This window comes from Cephus cinctus, unplaced genomic scaffold, assembly GCF_000341935.2.
Source record: "Cephus cinctus unplaced genomic scaffold, Ccin1 Ccin1_scaffold0566, whole genome shotgun sequence".
NCBI classification, from domain to species: Eukaryota; Metazoa; Arthropoda; class Insecta; order Hymenoptera; family Cephidae; genus Cephus; species Cephus cinctus.
The window spans coordinates 348219-368357 of NW_014333218.1; the positions used below are offsets into that span (position 1 = coordinate 348219).

General features: G+C 41.7%; 3 protein-coding genes across 18 annotated transcripts in view; 2 read left to right on the top strand and 1 right to left on the bottom strand.

Moving 5' to 3' along the window:
* Window positions 1-12228, top strand: part of LOC107268607 (potassium/sodium hyperpolarization-activated cyclic nucleotide-gated channel 3) — a 41675-nt gene extending 29447 nt beyond the window's left edge. For 3 of the 11 annotated variants that reach the window (XM_025085872.1, XM_025085873.1, XM_025085871.1), the window contains 8 exons: window positions 531-638; window positions 4927-5076; window positions 5160-5378; window positions 6115-6261; window positions 6507-6624; window positions 6715-7003; window positions 7539-7674; window positions 7769-7915. In XM_025085872.1, coding sequence (XP_024941640.1) covers window positions 531-638; window positions 4927-5076; window positions 5160-5378; window positions 6115-6261; window positions 6507-6624; window positions 6715-7003; window positions 7539-7674; window positions 7769-7915 — 1314 coding nt within the window. The other 8 variants (XM_015741558.2, XM_015741551.2, XM_025085869.1 and 5 more) reach the window with 6 other exon arrangements.
* A 68-nt stretch (window positions 12229-12296) lies between these two features.
* LOC107268610 lies at window positions 12297-19289 on the bottom strand (the record flags this gene model as incomplete). The annotated part of the gene is given in 4 exon segments (XM_015741566.2): window positions 12297-12741; window positions 12818-13324; window positions 18324-18469; window positions 18558-19289. Coding segments are annotated over 4 exon segments (1041 nt in total). The 3' UTR covers window positions 12297-12539.
* LOC107268609 (carbohydrate sulfotransferase 11) lies at window positions 13405-18009 on the top strand. Of its 6 annotated transcripts, none has more exons than XM_015741561.2 (8): window positions 14126-14747; window positions 14834-15002; window positions 15607-15779; window positions 16583-16833; window positions 16924-17164; window positions 17252-17431; window positions 17510-17667; window positions 17739-18009. In XM_015741561.2, exons 3-8 carry the CDS (start codon window positions 15648-15650, stop codon window positions 17827-17829), a joined length of 1053 nt encoding a protein of 350 aa, XP_015597047.1. In that variant the 5' UTR covers window positions 14126-14747; window positions 14834-15002; window positions 15607-15647; the 3' UTR covers window positions 17830-18009. The 6 variants fall into 6 exon arrangements, with proteins under 6 accessions (XP_015597045.1, XP_015597047.1, XP_015597049.1 ...); XM_015741563.2 differs by having other exon boundaries at window positions 14837-15002; XM_015741559.2 differs by lacking the exons at window positions 14126-14747; window positions 14834-15002 and adding an exon at window positions 13405-13648.
* Window positions 19290-20139: the final 850 nt, after the last annotated feature.

The following is a 20139-nucleotide window of genomic DNA, read 5'->3' on the forward strand; positions in this document are numbered from 1 at the left end:
CCCCCCCATTAAATCCGAATCGTCACAATCTTATCACAATTTGTTATCAGTCTTGTCGCACGAATTTCTTACTCATTGGGTGGCTCTGATCGTTTTATCTTATATATATCGCTGCTAAGGACTACTGTCACTGCTACTATATACTACTATACTGTCACTAACTATCACTACTATCACTACTATCACTACCGCTATCACACTACTATTTACTACCACTGTTTCATATCGCGTCAAACATTGCCACTGCAAAAGCCATTGTCATTTTCATATATCTATATCCGTCTCTCTTTCTCTCTCTCTCTCTCTCTCTCTCTCTCTCTCCTTCTCATAAATATCACAAAAATAATCATAATGCCTCTCGGTCTAATCAATCACTCTCCGTTACTCATACTGTACTATGCTATACTTTCTCTCTCTCTCTCTCTTTCTCTCTCTCTCTCTCTCTCTCTGATTCTCACTCAGTACTATTTGCTACGACCTGTCCTCTTCTTACTACGTCTTGCTATGTCCCGGCTTTCTTTTGTTTCTAGATATTGCAGAACCTACAAAAAAAACGCACTGAGCGGAGGGGGCGCCTAAGCTCTGACAATATGAATAAAAAGAAGTCCGGTTTCAGCAAAAGCGACCTTATTTTTAAGGTAACCCGCCCATAGGAAAAAAAAAAAGAAAGAAAGAAAAGAAACGCACAGGCTCTCGTCTTCCGTTAACCACTGGCGCGACAAAGAAATGACGTCACTCGCGTCACTCGTCCTTCAAACATGCAGAAATCTCTCGAACGGGAGTTCGTGTGTCTGACAAAAAAAAAAGAAAAAGAAAAAAGAAAAAGTCGTAAGTCGAGCGTCGGTCATAGTGAGATGGCTAGTAGAAGTCCTTGTCGGTTGTATTATTGTATCAGGCGACCAGAAATCCCAGTCGAAAGCCCCAAATGTCCCTTTGTGAATCCACATCTGTATACCGTATGGACTCGCTATGACTCGGCTCGACTCGACCGCGACCTGCCTCTACGACGGCGTCGTTCCGATAATTCGAAATTTCTGTATATGGATTATTGCGTGACACGTGTCGTCAGGACAGCGGAAGCAAGGGCTACTGCACGCTGATTGGCTCGTTGGTTGATAAAGTTAATTGAAAAGATTTGCTTTTTTTTGCCACTCGCTGCCGCTACCTGTAAACGAGGCACGCGTATCGTACGCGCATGCGCAGTAGCACGTGTCTTGATCATCTCGCTGCTTTTTTTTAACGTCGGCCATCACGCATTTAATACGTGTATGTCTCTTCGTATACCAAGTACATGCCGTTACTTGAGCATTCGCTGCAACAGGTTTATGCTTTTATCGTTTTTCGACCGTTAAAAATCAAAATTGATTGTTTTCTCTCGCTAGTGCTGCCGCTAACGTCCATTGTCATTACTACCGCTACCGCTATCAATCCTCAAACGTAGTTGAAATTAACATCCGGCTACGAGGTTATGTATAATAAAAAAAAAAAGAAAAATATTGGTTTCTTTAGTCATGTAGTTTTTGGAAAATTTTTTTGAGTATCCTGCAAGACGGATTTACGCGTATTCCTCCTCGCCGGATGATAAGGTAAGGGAATGGGAAGGGGGGGTTATAAGTGAACCAATAAAATAGTAGTAGCATTGTTTCCTTAGGAGCGCGACATGCGATTTAGGACGTCCCTCTCAATTTATCAGTTCGTTTCTGCTTCAATGGCTCCACCTGCACGTGCCTATAATCGGACGGGATGAAAAAAAAAAAAAAAACCAGTGCCGCTTAATTTATAACGAACAACGGCCGAGTAAAAACACCGTGAACGCAGAACGGTGTCCATCCGTAAAACGTATTCCGGAAGCTCGATAAGCCCCTACCACCCTTGTTCCGTCTCTTCCTACTTCCTTTGTTTTTCCTCTTTTTTTTTTTGTTCGTTCGTTTGGCGATGAAACACTCTGGCGCCCTCCTCTCATTCCGCAACGCCAGGCAGCTTTTTTTTTTTTTTTTGAATCACCCTTTATGAATATCCAAACAGCGATTTATTCTGAAACGCTTTATTTTCTTTTTACTTTTCGGCTTTCGCGCTGTTACTCGTCACGAGTTTCTTTCGCCGTGCCGCCATTTTCCATTTTTTCTCTCTCTCCTTAGCTTTAGCGCTTTTCGCCAGAAGCGACGTAAAGAGCTCGGCCGCCATTTTATGTATTTTCAAAGAGACGCTCGATCAAACGCTTGTTCTTTTCTAGCTTTCATTTAACGGGCTTTGCTGTTCCCTTTTGGCTTTCCTGATACCGACTAATTCTGCTCGTAGCAGCACTTGACGTTTTTGTTGTTGTTGTTGTTGCTGCTGCTGATACTTGTCGACGTCCTTGTCCCGATTGATATCACCGTCGCCACGGTAGCCCTACTCGATGTTGTTTTGATCCTCGTTGCATCGTAATTATTTGTTGTTGTCGTTGTTGTTATAAATAGCACTGATGTTGTTGTTGCGCGTGACGTTGATGAGATTGCTGCTTTTGCTGCTTTTGCTGCTGCCGCTGTCGCCCACCGCTGCTGCTACTTTGCGCCATACTACTTCTTGTCTTATTCATTCACTTTCTGTGTGTACAATTACAATTGTTCGAATGATCGATTGCCATTGTTTTTTGTTTTTTTCAACAATCGTAATTGTGGCTGATGAATTTATTACCAAGTGAACTGAAGCGAGTTCAGTAGTAACCTTTGTCTCGATCTTCCTACTCGATATTGCACAATACGTATATATTTGTACGAATCCGTCGCCAATCCGTTTGTCCACCTGATGATATTCAGCCGTCATTCATCCATTTAGCCGCCATTTAGAAAATCTACCACCAATTCGCTATCACCGTCCAGACGACTTGTTCAACACTGTGGTCAACATTACGCTTATGATCGCATCTATTTGCTATTGCGCGGGGCTCGTCTCGCCTGTCACAGGTAACGTATCACTTGACATGAATTCACAAATTATCACAAAACCAACACGTGTCATGTCAGATAGCATATAAATTCCACGTCACTTCACAATCTTGCTCCAGCATTTCTGTCTATGAAAATAAACCCATAAGTCCCCCGTGTCTAATGTTGTCGTTGTTGTTGTTCTTCGTCCACAATACATGAGATCAGGTTGACTAAAAAGAAAAAAAATAGATCACAAACTCAACTTCAGAACTGATGAACATGATTGTGGATAGCTTAGGAATTTTTTTCCTTCTATCTCTCTTCTTCCTCGCTGTGTTCAATTATCACTTCGTTAAAACTTCTCATCGACATCTTACAGCTCACGTTGCTTATCGTTGACATACCTATGGCCGTCTGTCTGACTATCTATCTGGCTGCTGATGCTTGTCCTGCCTGCTTGTTGCTGTGCCTGCATGCCTACTTGCCAGTCGGCCAGTCAGCTTCCGGTTCCACATCCGATGCTCACGTATCAACTCATTGGTCAACTCTTCTTCAACCTTCCCTACTTGACAGTGCATGATATTTTTTATATCGGTTGTCAATTACATTGACACTTTTGATCTTGTATTGACAATTATCGCCACTGCTCTCCTCCTGGTCCCACTCGTATTGTTTTTATGTCATCACAATCATCCTGTTGACTGTTGAGCAGTGAGAGGGGTGGCGGGAGAGGTTGATGAGAATCTAGAATGAATGAACGGACGATTGGATCGATGGATTCGTACAGTTATTGTTGGTTCCAGTTTTTTTTTTTTTTTTTTTTTTTCAAAGCATCGTAATTACAGTCGGACAATTCGCAAGGCATTTTTGTATGGTTGAACAAGACCCAAAAGTCTGAGACAAGTTGTGCACTATGATCGTCTACAACAGTTGGCCTATATAGAGTCCTGCATCGATGAGAAACAACCTTGTTGTCATTCTGATTTCAGCACGTGTCTTGTTTATGTTGTTTATGTTTATATTGTCTCGTACTCTCCTTTTCACTCTCTATCTTCCAATCCCCTGTACAACCCCCAATACGTTGTCTTATTTGTTAAACGTTGTTTTATTTTGCTGTAGTTATTGTCTTTCTTTGTTTACTTTGGACATTAAGTTGTTTTTCGTATCCCCATTTTTTCTCTATTCCTCTCACATCCTTTGTTTTACCGTTTCTCTTTATTCTCATTACTCTTCCACTCTCTATTTCTCTTTCTCTCTTGCCTTTCGTTAAATTTATCCCATCCGTTTGCTTCTCGCGCAGTGTAGATCGATATGCGTGTCCACCTTAAACTTTTATACTGTCCAGTTGTGTCGCAGCATGAACAGCCCCTCGTCCCTTGTGTCAATTGAAACAATAAAATTCGAAAATATGCGAACGTTTGGTAAATAAAAAATAAACCAGCGTTCATTGAACGTCGTGGTATAGAAAAAAAAAATTACCAAGAAATATTAACTCTGACGTCGACCAAATCGCATGGCGGACGTCGAGACGGTCGGCAGACGCCCGTCTCACGACTTCGTCGCGCGTATCTCTTCTTTTCGTTTGTCCCGGTAGCAAGAGCTCTATAAAAATCGAAAATTCCCGAAGGAGAAAATGTCCTGCTTACCTGAGAAACATATAAAATTCCATAAAACACCTTCTTCCTTATCCTTTCCCAACTTCCTCCAGTCGGCCATCTTGATGTTCCTCTTCTATGTTATGATTATAATTTTTCGTTTGTTCGGTGTCTTTCCTTTGTTTATCGTTCGTCATAGAACCGTCTAATATAATTTTGTTGTTTATTGTTTTTTTGTATATTGTTTATCAGTTATCGTTTATTGTTTTGGCGCAATACAACACGCTTCTTTGCTGTACACAACGCAACGGCGCTTCGGATGCCTCGGCGGAGCCAGTGCTCGTCACCCGGCCGAGTGACGAGCGGGCCGGGATTAACGAAATGTCAACGAAAGATTAATGGCCTTTTGTTGTTGTTGGCAGTTCCTGAACATGGCTTCGGTCTTCATGCGAATCTTCAATTTGATCTGCATGATGCTCCTGATTGGCCACTGGAGTGGCTGTCTGCAATTTCTCGTACCGATGCTTCAAGGATTCCCTAGTAACTCCTGGGTGGCGATTAACGAATTGCAGGTAAGTCGTTGTAGCCTTGGCATTTTTTGTTTTCTTCACTTTGTACACCAATCACTACAACGAGACTTTGTTCTTGTTCGCAGGGATCGTTCTGGCTCGAACAATATTCCTGGGCACTTTTCAAAGCAATGTCGCATATGCTCTGCATCGGGTATGGAAGATTTCCACCACAGTCATTAACTGACATGTGGTTGACTATGCTCAGTATGATCAGTGGCGCCACCTGTTACGCACTATTTCTTGGACACGCCACCAATCTTATACAATCCTTGGATTCGTCGCGTAGACAGTATCGCGAGAAGGTAAGTCAGATTTTGTTGGCCTTTACGGATTATTATACTTGATTTTTTTCACTACGGTTCTACCTTGGGATTTAAGTCCATTGTTGTTTCCTTATATTCCTATACCTATATGTATACCTATACCTATTTGCCTTTACCCTACATTCCAGCTGTCCTACATAGTTTCAGCTACGACTTTGCCACTAATTTCCGAATAACTGATGAGTCTTATTGTTACAAACTGTCACGTAAGTAAAAGTGGATTCTGATCGCCTCTACGAATCTACATAATCACTGCATACCATTTCCACCCTATTTATCCTTTTGTACTGTACGAAACTTGATCACGCCCCAATAATTAGTGTATTATACACTGTGTCCAGTTAATACATAAGTTTCGAAGAAGTTTCACGGTTCCACCGAGGCTACACCTTTCTCGGGATTAAAAGGTCCTTCGTCCAGTGTATATCCTCTCCGGTGATACGTCAAAAAAAAAAAAGAGAAAAATCCAAAATTTCATGAGACAATCCAAAGTTTATAAATCGCGAGGGACCGAGAGATCCTTGAGAGTGGAAAATTTTTTTTTATTTTTCAAAAAAAATTTTACCCAAACATCTTTTATCATCCCTTCTTTTTTCACTCCCATCATCCCTCTGTCTCTCTCCGTCCCTCGCGCAGCCGTTGCCAAGGGCACGAAGGGCGTAAATTCGCCAGACTATCCAGACGCTTGAACGGGGATGATTTGTTCTCGGGGTAGGTGAAGCAGGTGGAAGAGTACATGGCCTACCGCAAGTTGCCGAGGGAGATGCGACAACGAATCACCGAGTACTTTGAGCATCGTTACCAGGGCAAATTCTTCGACGAGGAACTCATCCTCGGTGAACTCTCGGAGAAGCTCAGAGAGGTATATATCGTCCATATTACCAAGTGTCAGAATTCCATTCCAGCCAATTTGATCCCGCTTCGCCATTGCTTCCAAGTAAACGAGCAAGCCGACGCGGGACATGCCTGTCAGTGGCTTGTTCATCGACCTTGTATACATATGCGCCTGATCAGGCTGAACTTGCACGCTTGCACGCGGACGCATGCGCAGACGCTTCGACCACGACGACCGTTGGCGGTTCACTAAAAATATTCAAATTTCAACAGGACGTCATCAACTACAACTGCAGATCTCTCGTAGCCTCGGTGCCGTTTTTCGCAAACGCAGACTCAAACTTTGTCTCGGACGTTGTCACGAAATTGAGATACGAGGTCTTTCAACCAGGTACCGTTTACTTGATTTGATAATTATATTTCACTGTTTTAAGAAATATTTCACTTTGACGCTAAAAAATAATTTTTTTTTTCTTGACAGGTGACATCATTATCAAGGAAGGTACCATTGGCTCGAAAATGTACTTTATTCAAGAAGGCATCGTCGATATAGTAATGGCTAACGGCGAAGTCGCCACGTCCTTAACCGACGGCTCGTACTTCGGTGAGATCTGTTTATTGACCAATGCCAGAAGAGTGGCGTCGGTTCGCGCCGAAACGTACTGCAATCTCTTCAGTCTCTCGGTGGATCACTTCAATGCCGTTCTCGATCAGTATCCGCTCATGCGTCGTACAATGGAGAGCGTTGCCGCCGAGAGGTATAAGCTTTGGTTAGGTTTGTTCTATCGAGTTGGTGTGCTAATAGATGTACATCACACGTCTACCACAGTCATTACAAATTTTCATACAGTCAGAACAAACAGTCACTTGTCGTACTATATCACACTGTCGGTGTGCCCACACTGCATAAGATTAGAAAACACTATGGCATACCGTTGAATACCAACAATACACTCTTCAGTCCCTTGTCGCTGTCTTTCGATCAGCTGTCACTGTGCTCGCTCATTAGCATTGTAAATTATTGGTAGTGCCATTCATCGATTGTGTACCCTCGTCATTGGTTCCTCACCACGAATCAGCGCCACCCGTTTGGAATTCCATTCCAGACGGGCGAGTTAAAGTGACGGACGGTAGAACAGGGTCGGCTGTAAGTTTTGACAGTTTTTTCCTGTTGATAAATTATATTATGAGAAAGAGAGAAAAAAGGCTTCCTGTCCTTCCGTTTGTCAACTTTAGAACTGGGCCGACCGATTGGTCGTGCTCGTTGCAACATATTCCCTACGCTTAATCATGCTCTCCGTGCAGGTTGAACAAGATCGGATGGAATCCTAACGTGGTTGGACATCGCGAGGAGGATCTCGGAAGCGAATCGAAAACTATAAATGCAGTGGTGAACGCCCTGGCGGAGCAGGCCGCGCACGCTAGCGCCAGTGAAGAAACGGTAACGCGTCGAAGAGAATTTAATTAAAATACCGCATCCGGTAAATCCTGATTATATTGATTGTAGAGGATACGTTGTTTATTTTCTTCACCAGGTGCACAGTATGGAGCTGAGGACACTTCCGGGGTGTATGCTACCACGGCCAAAGTCGGAGAACAATTTCACGAGTCAGGAACTCACGCGCGAGGGACGTAGGATATTTCACAAGAGCGACACCTTCCACAAGGACTCGTATCAATGACGACACTCCATGTACTAGCGTACGCAGAGATACTGAGGAATGCGTCGGATCTGGTGAACCGACGCCCCTCGCCAAGTCGTCGAACCGCTAGTCACACGAGGTGGAAAAACCTATGGCGCAATCACATTCAGTATCCCTGCATCGGTCGCGGACTTTATCAATCCCGTCGCTAGGGGCGCTGCTGGACCGAACAATTTAAATATTGCCTACGTGGTAATTCCCGCCGATAACGATGACCAAGAAATCATAATAGTGCTGGTCGAATGAGAGAGAGAGAGAGAGAGAGAGAGAGAGAGAGAGAGAGAGAGAGAAATTTATAATGGAATCGAAGAGGATAAACGCCCACCTCAAGAACCGTGTTAACTTGTTGAGAGTTCTTGGGGAGACTTTCTTTCTTTTCGCGAAAGAACAAAAGAAAAGTCGTGGTTGCGAATTATACGTGTTCAGTGCGGTTGAAACTATACGAATTTCTTTCCAAAGGCAAAGAGAAAGAATAACGAAGGGTTAGACGCTGATGCACTATATACTTTACATGTATATACGGTGAGATCGTGGTGCGGGAAAAGGAGTAGGAGCATAGTAAAAAAAAAAAAAAGAAGAAAAGAAAGAAGAGGAGCTATAAATACTGCGTTATTATTTATTAGTACCTAATACGAATAATCGTTATCGTTGCAACGACCTCCGCCGCCAATAGAAACCAAGAAAAAAGGAAACGGAAAAATGAAGCGTTAATGTACATACAGTGCGTATACAAAAATACGAATGCGATACGAATGATGGCGGACGCGTTAGCGTTTAAGGGTAACGTGTGACGCGGCACGAATACGTCTAGTGAGAGAAAAAAAAACAAAAATTATAATCTACGAGTAGAATCGACAGGACGTCGTCGACGGATTACCGACGGCGACGCTGTACGACAGCCTGCCTGCCTACCTTGCCTACCTGCCTATCTACTCGACTGGTCCGCCAGTCTGCTGTCACGCTATCCACACACGAGCCTGTCTGGCTGCCTGGTTGCTTCGACATACGTTCACGTACACACACGCGAAAACACCCCCGGAAATTGGTCCGCCCTCACGTGGATAAGAAAAGTAAAAAAATGGTTAAATACAAAAAAAAGTAACGTAAGAACATCACCACGAAAGCGATAGATCTCACGTAATTATTTTATTAGCGAAAATACTCGGGTTCGCGATTTGTATACAAATCCAGTGGTCGACTCTGCCTTTTTAGAAATTGTTGAGGAATGGCCCGCTGCGGTACGTCATAGGGTTCTCCATTGTGACGCGTGACGTCTTATACGATTAACACGTCTTAATTAAAGGTACGCGCAAGAGCCTAGATGAAAATTGTACGCCAATGTATTTGCACGAAAGCCGCTCTCTTCGTGGAACGAAAGTAAACTGCAAGTGTTCTTGTTTCTCTCAGCAGTATAGAATCCGTCTCGTATCCCTCGGGGTAGTATGATGTTAAAAAATGAAAGAAATTGTTGTATATGAAGAGTACACGGGCGTAACACGTACATGGACGAAGAGAGACCCATCTCCATATGCACTACGCGTAACTGACGCACGCATGCGGCATTGGTGCGTTTTTCTGTTGATAAGAGACGGGCACTGGCATAGTGCGTTGGGGGGTGTTTTTAGAATTTGGCGTTATTATCAGTAGTGGGTCAGGGGGGAGGGCGGTCACCACGTGCTATAGCTCTCTCGAATTTCGAAAGTAAAACAGGAAATTATTATAGTTGCAATTGTCGTTTATTGCCGCGAATCCTCTTACCGCCTATTTTATCAAACGAATAGCGAATAATGGACAGAAGAAAGAAAATGAAAAAAAAAAATTGAAACAATGGCACGTACGTACACACGCGCGGTACGTAAGCGCTCTAGTTGACAGAAGAAACGTGAGGAGAAAAGAAATGAATAATTAGGTTTACTGAGAACGCGTAGCGTTGTAGCGAATTTGCTAACAATTAATGTACATGCTGTAGATAAGAGTAGAGTAGGTGGGGCTGGAGAAGAGGAGGGAGAGAGAGAGAGTGAGAGTGCGAGAGGATTATAAGAATGTGTGAGAGTGAGAGAGAGAGAGAGAGAGAGAGAGAGAGAGAGAGAGAGAGAGAGAGAGAGATAAAAGCAGAGCCAATGCCGTGCATTAAATATGGACGCTCTCTTGGGTACCAGTGACGTAGAGAAAATGAAAGATTGAAGAATTTCGAAAACTGCATAACAGCCGTTGTCGAAGAGTTGCGAAAATTAGTGAATGCTGAGCTTTGTTTAGAGCACGTTTAGTCCAAGCGAGGTTTTCGCGATTTACCATAATAATGACGTCAGGCGTGACGCCATTGATTTCGCGAAATAGCTTCTCCCTCTCGTACGAGGGAGACTCGTGAATCGTGAAAGGAGTGGAAGAAAAAAAACATTGTTTTGCGCGATTAGATGGGAAGTCAGAGAGAGAGAGAGAGAGATAGATAGATAGATAGAGAGAGAGAGTCCTCTTTTTACTCGTACGAGAGAAAAAAGAAAACATGCGTAGCAAAAGCCTTGTATAAAGAAATCACCCTAGCGTCAATTTCCTACGTGTAATACACGCGCACATACGTTAAAGTACTTGCGATTATGGGAACGCAGTACAACGCGCACGTAGGCATACACAGATTACTTGTGCAAAACACACACACACACACACACAAAAACACACACTGGTCTCACTGTCGGGTGAGACTGATAAAACACTCAAAGACGTATGGTTATACAGAGTGAGAGAGAGAGAGAGAGAGAGAGAGAGAGAGAGAGAGAGAGAGAGAAGGAGGGAGTAGAGAATAGAGAGTAGAGAGAGGGAGAAAAAAAATTAATTCATAAGATGCATTACGTCGTATGAAAATGCGTGCGCGCGCACGTAAATAATAAATTGAGAATGAAGATGGCGGCGCAATCGCGGCCGCGACTAGATTCAATTAACTAGATGAGAAAAGTCTTCGAAGCCTCGTGACACTCTAACAATAGTAAAACTGATACGCGTATGTAATATGTAAATCCGCGCGTACGCTAGAGACAATGCGCGCTCGCGTTATTCTATGGAAAGTCGTTGAATCATACTGTTTTTACTGCTTCGTACACTGTTACTCGTGCCCGAAGTGGATCGCGTCCTGTGTCTCTCGATCGACCCGCCATTTCTGGGAGTTGCGTCGGGCATCCGTCCGGTGGCGCCACTAACGCATCGTGGTAACCGAACGAACGACGTCTTTTCGTATGCTTCCTCCTTGCTCGAACTTGTCATCCTTAATTTTGATTACATTGTCATTTACCATAAATATCGTATCTTTTCTTTTTCATTTTGGCATTCATTTAGCGTTAAACTATCTACTGTAATACTCCCCTTGCAATAATGTTACGGGATCACAGGAGGTGATCCGCGCTCAGGCACCTTTAATATACTTGCCATAACGAATGCCTTAGCCAATGTAATTGTACACACGGTGAAGAGAAGGAGATGGAAAGAGATAAAAGTATCGAACGAGGAGAGAGAGCGAGGGGAAAGAGAGTGAGTTAGAGTGAAAGAATGAAACGAATAATAAAAGGAATGCGACGCGCATCCTTCTGCGCATATCTCATTGTGTTAAGTGAAACAGAGTGCAAAATGCCTGAGACAGAATCAGGCTCGTAGAATCTTCGCTAGGCGTTCCAATCTCCCCCGGTATTGAGCTATTGAGCTAGTGAGCCTGCGAGCTCGCGAACGATCATCAATCCTATTAGAGAATGAAAGTGGAATGCATGTGCGAGTGCCTGCGGTGCATCATACGTGTGATTGAGCTGGAGGTGGGAGAAGGGGATGTTTGAGCTCTTTGGTTTGCGGCTGGTAAGCCTGATCGAATAAAATTCTTGACTGATTAATCCGAAGATGACAGCTTGAAATTCGTAGATGGAAGAAATATCTGACGTTGAACGGATGCATTGTCGTTTTAGTTCTTTATCCTTATCATTTATTTTTACTTTTATTTCTATCGGTTGTTAAACTTATTGAATATACTTAAGACTATTCCGACAGGGTGTTGACATGGTATATCGCGCTATGAGTATTTCTCTCATGCGATACGATTCAACCTATAGAATGACGCAATAGCGAGAGTGAGATGCTAGAAATAACGCACCTGCTAAAGGATTGAGAAAGAAGCTTTTCACATTGATGAAAGATAAAGTATATAATTTAAATGTCTTATTTTGCAAATCAATCTTCGGCAGAAGTGTCGATCGGATTATGTTATCATTGTTTTATTATATACTTCTGAAATACAATATATGATTCATTTGAATGAGTATTGCGAAGAGAATCAATGCTTCCTGACATCCTTGTATCGTGTACAAGGTTTTTATCTTTTTTTTTTCTAATTTTTTTTATTAATTCAGGCACCACAATCAATCCGAATTGCTCGGACGGTCGATCTTTTGCTCATTCGCTCGCTCACTCGTTCACTCGCAACATCTACTATTACGAATAATGTGCTTTATATAGTTTAACAAAATAAATCATTTGAAAAATGCCTAGTGGGACAATTACTTTTTCTTAATCTTACCCTGTACTTTTGTACATATTTTACTTTTGTACTTTTGAGGTTTTAAATTACTAATCAAGGTATCAGAATGTCCGATCTGACTCTTGCCACTTCCGCTCGTAAACTTGCAGGCTGACGATCCTCGAGGTACGTCAGCAATTCGTTTTTCAGTGCAAGATCAGCAGCAATGACAGGAATTTGATCTTGCGACGATAAAGTGTCTTCTGAAATTTTTTTCCTCAGCAATTTTTCAATCAGGCCCAATTGCTTGCTGCTTCTGAAAATAGAAAAACGGTCTTGGGTCACATGGAATTTCAAAGACAGAAATTTTGAAGTTCCACGGAATTGCTTACCTCGCTACAATTTGAAGTCTGAGTGGTATATCAGACAATGGTTGTACACAATCCTGAAACTTATTTTGTTTCAGAATTGACCAAAGGTTCTCGCTCATATCAGCGTTTGGAATTTCAATAGTTTTCTCACAAATGGCCAATTTAGCAAGAACACCGTACTTGGAATTCTGCTGCGACTTTGAATCGTTACTTCCAGTCGCTACTTCTAGAGATAATTTGAAATTCGGTACAATCGGCAGCTGCAATTCCTCGTCGTTCAATCTATAACACACAGTGGCAAATGCCTCGACTCGCGTTTCTTTTTCAAACGTTGGCAACTCCATCGCGTACGTCGCCACAGTTTCGTCATCGTAAACAGAATCGTACGGTTCAATATTTTTTGTTTTTATCCAACAAACTCGCGCCTCTCTCATAGTTTCACTCAAATTTTGCTTCCAGATCGTTGAGATTCCCGCAACGTGGCTTGTATTTTTTAAGCAGACAAAGAAGTCGAGGTCGTGCAATGTTCTAAAACAAAAAAAACATACCATAGTAAAAATGTAGAAAATCGAAAAGATCTGTACCACAAAAAATTCTGACGGTTAAAAAAGGCGAATAATTCTTTTTTGTAACATCAACGACGTTCCATTGTCGATAAAACACGTATCAGGCAATTAGAATAGACATTTGGGAATAAGCGAAGACGTATGTCGGTCAATAAAAAGTATACATATATAAAACTAACTGTAAAAATATTTTCAGATAACCGAAATGACTTCAACGAGTCGAATCAAAGCGCCATTAAAAAAAATGGTATCGGACCAACCGGAAGTGTGGAGTTTAAGAAAAAAGGTAAAAAAATAAAAACAGTATTTAATTCAAACACCGTGTTCTACATACAAGAAAGAAAAATTATCTCTTTTGAAACGAACTATAACAGTACCATCGTTTAGAGAACAAATTAACACAGAGCATCTAACTATAGCTGTCAGGAAGCGAGCGAGGTGCAAAATCGTCAAGACTAATTTCCATTCATACACTGAAAAGACTACCGTAATCTCGATCACCAGGAACTAACAGCATCGTCATTCGTAGTCAGTCCTAGAGCATTCGTATTTAACCAAAGATACAGATCCAAGAATAAAGATTCACAAATAGTATGCATCCAGCAAGTGGTCTGCGTCCGCCATTGAAAAGTGTGTAACAGTGATTTTTCGTATCGGTAGGTGAACAATTACCAAGTATTGATTCTAGAAATTTCTTCTCTCTTGCCCCTACCCACTCTCTCAGATCCCACCTCGCCCGCCCCACTCCACGAACAATGTGCATTTCCTTTTTGCATTTGACTAGTATGACCCAAGCAAGGGTAGTGTAAATTCAAACTGTAAGGGCAGCGTCGGGTACGTAACAGCTGATTCAAACAAGTCGATTCGCTGACGGAACTAGCGTCGGAGTAATAACTGTCTTGTAGAGAGGGCGCTTGCGCCCTCGGCGGGTTGTCTAAGCAAATCGACCCACTAGATAAGAAAGCTTTACCGACCGTCGTAGACAAGAGTGCGGGAGCTAATTTAATATAACTTTGACGTTTGAGAATCGGGAAAGGTGAGAAATTTTAATCGTGTGGTGGCAGTACTGTCGCGAGGAGGCGCAGCAACGTCGAGACGCCAGAGCCGAGGAGAAGGATGACGACTACGAGGACGGTGATGTCGACTTGTGTCGGGACTTGGAGGATCTAGGACACAGACGCCAGCGACGGCGATGGCTGCTAGCATAGTGAGCTGACCTACGACAGTCTGAACTGTTAACTGTCAGTGTCATTGGGATTGAAAGTGTTTGTGTGGAATTTTCGCGAGGCCGAGAAGCACAGAAATTTTATATACATATCACATATTTGTGACATGTGTCGGTGAATAAGTTCAATTAAGAAGTGGACATATGTCCCGTGAGGAAGGTACTTGCATTTCATTTTAATTAAAATTGTTTGATTTTTGGTAGTCAGTCCATTTAATTTAGTTAATTGAATTGATGGCTGTCTAGTAGAATTCCAGTAATAATTGGCACGTGAGGGTACTGTACGGTGAAAGTTGTAGTCGTCGTTAAAATTGCTTTTGGCAGTTTTTAACATTTATTTATCAATCGAGGAACCGCATATCGACATCATCCGCAATACCCGTGCTTTCATCCTTGTAAATTCTTTACTTGAATCGTGAGTTTTTTAATTTTTTATTATGACTACGCTGTTTCGATTTTACTGATCCGTAGTCGTTGATTGTGATTAATTTTTAGCAGTGTCTAAGCTGGACTCTAAGCGCCACGGGTGGTTAGTTAGATTTTTTTGTTTTATTGATTTATAATGTCTGGTTATTGTTCACAGTCGTTTATTATACCACGGACAATCAGTGGCAACGAGCTAGTAGCTGACGCACGTGCGTTATTCGCGTATTTTATGTAAACGTATACCTAGATATAATCAATAGGGGCATTTGTAACTGTTTTTCTCCTAATCTAAACTTACTGCCGTTCTATGTTCCTTACTTTATTTGTATTCTGTAATTTGTAATCAGATATAATTTTTTAACGTGTAAATTAAAGTTTACTATTTCAATTATCAATGTGTAGGATTTACTACGGCGATGATATTCATTACCGATACCGCTATCGCACATTGTAACTTATTCAGGCCTATTCTACCACCTGTTCTCCTCATTTTATTTCACGGTTGTTTGTTAAACTTTTTTCACCTTCTGTTTATCCGCTAGCTGTACTACCTATTGGTTAACTAACCAGCAGAATCGTTGATTCTGTTGCAGTTCGGTATGAGTACAGGAAGAAGTGTGCGCACAGACAAAAGATGACACCAAGATGTCACCTGCTGGCAGGGGTGCGCAGGACGGTCTTGGTCGCAGGCGTCCTGGCCCTTGTCATCCTGGCCTTGTCCAATCAGGAGGACACGAACGACGTACATCAAGTAATTGTTCCTGAGGTAGATTAAAATTTGAAGAAAAATTAAAAAAAAAAAATGTCTTCTTCGTTCTTATAACCAGAATTGACATTGGTAATATCTATTATTCGAGATCTTTAAGGTCTCAATCCTGTTATCCAGTCACGTTATCCCAGAATTTAGATCATTGAACCAGTTTCCTGGCTTTACCGCTACCGTACGGGCATATTGGAATTTGATTATGATCTTAACGCTAATGCTAAGGTCAACTCATATCTTGCCATCAGGAATATTTTTCACTTGAAGTTCTAGGACTTCTGACCCCGTTCATAATTTTATTGCTGATCGTTCTAGGTTCTAGGTCTTTTAGACGCATTGCGGCATTCTTACCCCTTTCAACTTGCAAACGCGTGACGTAATCTCTCGAACGGGATCAACCTTCTGAATACCAGCCAAAATTATTGGAATTGTTTGTCTTATTACAGATATTCACATTACATAAAACACTCATCCAGCAGTACTCATGATGTTTCTATTGTTGTCACAATTAATGCTGTTTACATCTTCATGGTTGGTAATCAATTTCTTTTCATTTCCATTCACTGATAAGATTTATGTGAATCAGTGTGATAAACCCCAAGCTTAGCTTCAAGTCAGGGACGTCGAGCAGAAGATAACCAGGCATTTTAGAAGCGACAACGTAATAGAAGTAACTGTTTACTTTTTAAATTCTCTTTTATTTTTGCCATCTGGCTCGAGGAACGTGGCCGTTACTCGTGTCACGCCATTTTTCTTGGCTACTAATGTCTTTCCATTGTTTGGTATTGATTTTGTTATCTCTTCAGGAATATCTGTCGCCAGAGGAAAAGCTCATGGAACAAAACGTTATGGCGGATACGGAAGTGCGCCTTGCAGAGAGGCGAAAGTTTCTCGCTGAAAAATGTTCCCAGGAGGGTCTGGATCGTCCCGGTAACGACTCTCTTCATCGGCCTAACGCCTGGGAGTTTCTTGTTAATCGCGAGCATCATATTATCTGGTGTAATATATTTAAAGCGGCCTCCACCTCGTGGATGTATAATTTCAATTTGTTAGCCGGGTAAGGGAATACCGGATCCATGCAATATTTTATATCTTCTTATTTTTCTTCTGCTTTTCTTCCTTAACTCTGCTTTCATTTTTGCTCCAGTTACAGTCCACAGTTTCTGAAGACCTCGAAGACTGTACCGATGACACTAGCACGACAGAGGTATCCTAGGCCGACTGCCGAGGAACTTGCCAGGTACCTTAATGACAGCATCAGCTTCCTCATCGTTAGGCATCCCTTCGAGCGACTTCTTAGCGCGTACAGGGATAAATTAAAGCAGAGTCTCCCGCACACCTACCACAGCAAGATAGGTGCGAGTATAGTGTCTCATTATAGGCCTAGGGTGAGTTCAGCTTTGTATTATAGAATCTGAAATAATAATTAGATGTAAGTATTTGGAAATGCTGCCATTCTCTTTTTTTTATTCAAGGATCCCAAAACTGGTATGATCCAAGGACCCAAGTATCCACTTTTTGAAGAATTTGTTGCCTGGCTCTTGTGCGACTGGAAAGCTGGAAAAGAGCTTGACATGCACTGGACTCCAGTGGCTAATTTCTGCACGCCTTGTCAAGTGCGCTTTGACGTGATCGCCAAGTTTGAAACTTTGCACGTGAGTTGTCTCATTTAATTTTTAAACATTTATGTAAAATTTGTCAGGTTCTTGGAGCTTACGACGGTTTTTTAACAGGACGATCAGAACTTTCTGATCAAACAAGCACGGGTGGGTCACATTGTTAAGCCTGAATGGAAAAATTCAGCTCGTGGTGTTCAGACTAAGGACGTCATAAAGACGTATTACGCACGACTCACAAATAAAAACATCGAAGAACTTTATGAAATGTTCAAGTAAGTAGCCGTTGGACGTCGCGACGTCGACGTCGGCAATCTTGCGGTAACTTTGCATTTATTATTTTCAGATACGACTTTATATTGTTTGACTATTACCCTGACGAGTATTTTAATATCGGTAAGGAGCACAATAACTTGGCCTCTTGTAGATTCTCGTAAACCCCATTCTTTAACGAGTGAAGATAAAGTAGGGTTGAACGTAAGCAGGTGGATCGAAGATTGCGCTCAACACGTCTTCATAAGTCTAATAGAAATATTTTCGGTGCTATAGTGATGTAAGAGTTTTAGAAAAGTATGCTCAAGTTCCAAATAAACTAGAAATTCAACATTCTTCTCGTACGAATATAATCAAATTTATTCAATTAAAACTATTATTAAAATTCATATAGGTGTATATTTTCCTACAGTGGTATTTCGTGTCTGCTTCCAGCTTCAAGCAACAGATTGCGCCAGCAATCATTTCGAAGTATCCCACCCTTAATTCCAAGCAAGGTAGATAAGATTATCTGTCAACCTTCATTTCGTCAGTATTACGATTTAGGAACAAGAAATCTGATTATTCCAGTAGTGCTCAGGGGATGAATTTAACTAACTGGACGTCTATTTTAAGGGACTTCTCGAGGGTCAGTGTATAGATTAAAAAAGAAGCTCACTCTTTTGACACGTTCCGTAAGACTACGCCGAGTACCCATTTGTCGTCGATTATTTGATGCCAACACTCGACCGCCGTGAGGATGTCTCTTTTTTCCTTTTGCGGTTGCCTTTGCAGTTGAACCGGGCAACCGGCGGCCGTATAAATCTATGTATGTACATACATACGGTCAGGACTTCACTTTTAGGTTATGCCGCCGGGTAGATGGTTAATTTAATTTAATTGTATAACTCACGTCATCGTCGGAGTCAGGATTAGGATCTATGCCGTAGACGGATCGGTAGAACAAAGAGCGTTCTAGTTTTCGCGTCACTTCTTTAATCTTTTCTATTTCAGATTTAGTCGAACTGATACGTTCTGTCACTTCGCGTTCTTGCTTCCCCAAATATTCGTGTACGGGATTTCGATGTATCGGCTGCATTGTCGACGTCACTGGGAATGCACTGTTGTTGTCAAATGGCAATTTTTCAATTATTTATCTTTGAATTATCTACAGTGGAATTTAATCACGTGTTACTGTTTGGATCGAACTTGTTTGCACTCAAAGCACTTGCGTCACTGTAACGGAGGCGTTACCGTTCGGATACTAGGTGAACAAAATAGTAATGTAAACTCCCGCGATGTGGCAGCAGCAGTGCGTTTGTTGAAAAACAGTAAACCAAAAAAAATGTGTAATACAATTTTATTAATATTCTTAGACGACCATTTTTTGACTTTACAATATAAGTTTGTCGTTCATTTAAAGATATTTTATGCGTGTTACAGTATGCTGTGTAGTTTTATTATAGATATACCCGTGGAGCGTCCATGTAGTTTGAAAACTCGTCGCTTGAGGCGGCAGCATCTACCGAGCAGCAAAAGCAGCATCATCTTCTGCATAATTCTGTAACGTAGTACCATAGTACAGATTACAGATATAAGTAGGGGAATGCACAACGCTACCGTTTTAGGCGATACCAAAATCATGGTACTAAATCGTAGCGGCGAGTCTGGAAGTATGATTTTGTAATCATCGCCTTCGTCGACAATCCGAAACCCGTCGTAGCCGAACTAAACGTTAACAAGAACGCATGGCTTGGCGGGCAGAGGTTCTCCGATAACGCTGGTTCTCAAAGGAAGCCTTAGAACGAGACCGGGAACTATAGAATATCTCAAGAACTATTCAGAAAGCCTATTGTTGAAACATTTTTAAGACATTTTTAAGAAAGTGCAGTGCCAACTTGACACCCGTGTAGCACCTCAGTTTTTATTAAATATTATTGGATCTTGAATTACTTTCAAAATTTATTCAAAATATAAAATCGAGGCTAAACCAAAATCTCGCAGGATATACGGAGTAGATAAAAATTGAATTGAAGTTGTAGAATATCGTAAATAAATTACGCTCAAATTGAAATATTAATAAATTAGACGTTTGGAACATTAAAATAATTAATTAAATCAATAAAGTAAAATATTAACACTCAGAAATCGGAAATTCTGGCCAAGCATATTTAGAAATACTGTAAGTTGCCCAAAATTGTGTGCGCGCACGTTCGTCGCGCAGAACTCGGTGAGCCGGAGCAAGCGGTTGGTGGGGGGAGCGCTCGAGGCAGTGCACGGACTCCGAGCGCTCATTCATTCTTCCTCGAGCCGGTCTCCTATACTGGACTCTTGGAATCATTTCAATTATCCCTTTGCAACCTTCTTGTCTTTCTATATTTATTTCTTCTTTACTTCCTTCTTTCGTTATCTTTTATTCGTCACTTTCTTATTTATCTCTTTCTTCATTTCTTCTCAACTTTCATAACTCTATTCCTTACTTTTCTACTTCTTCA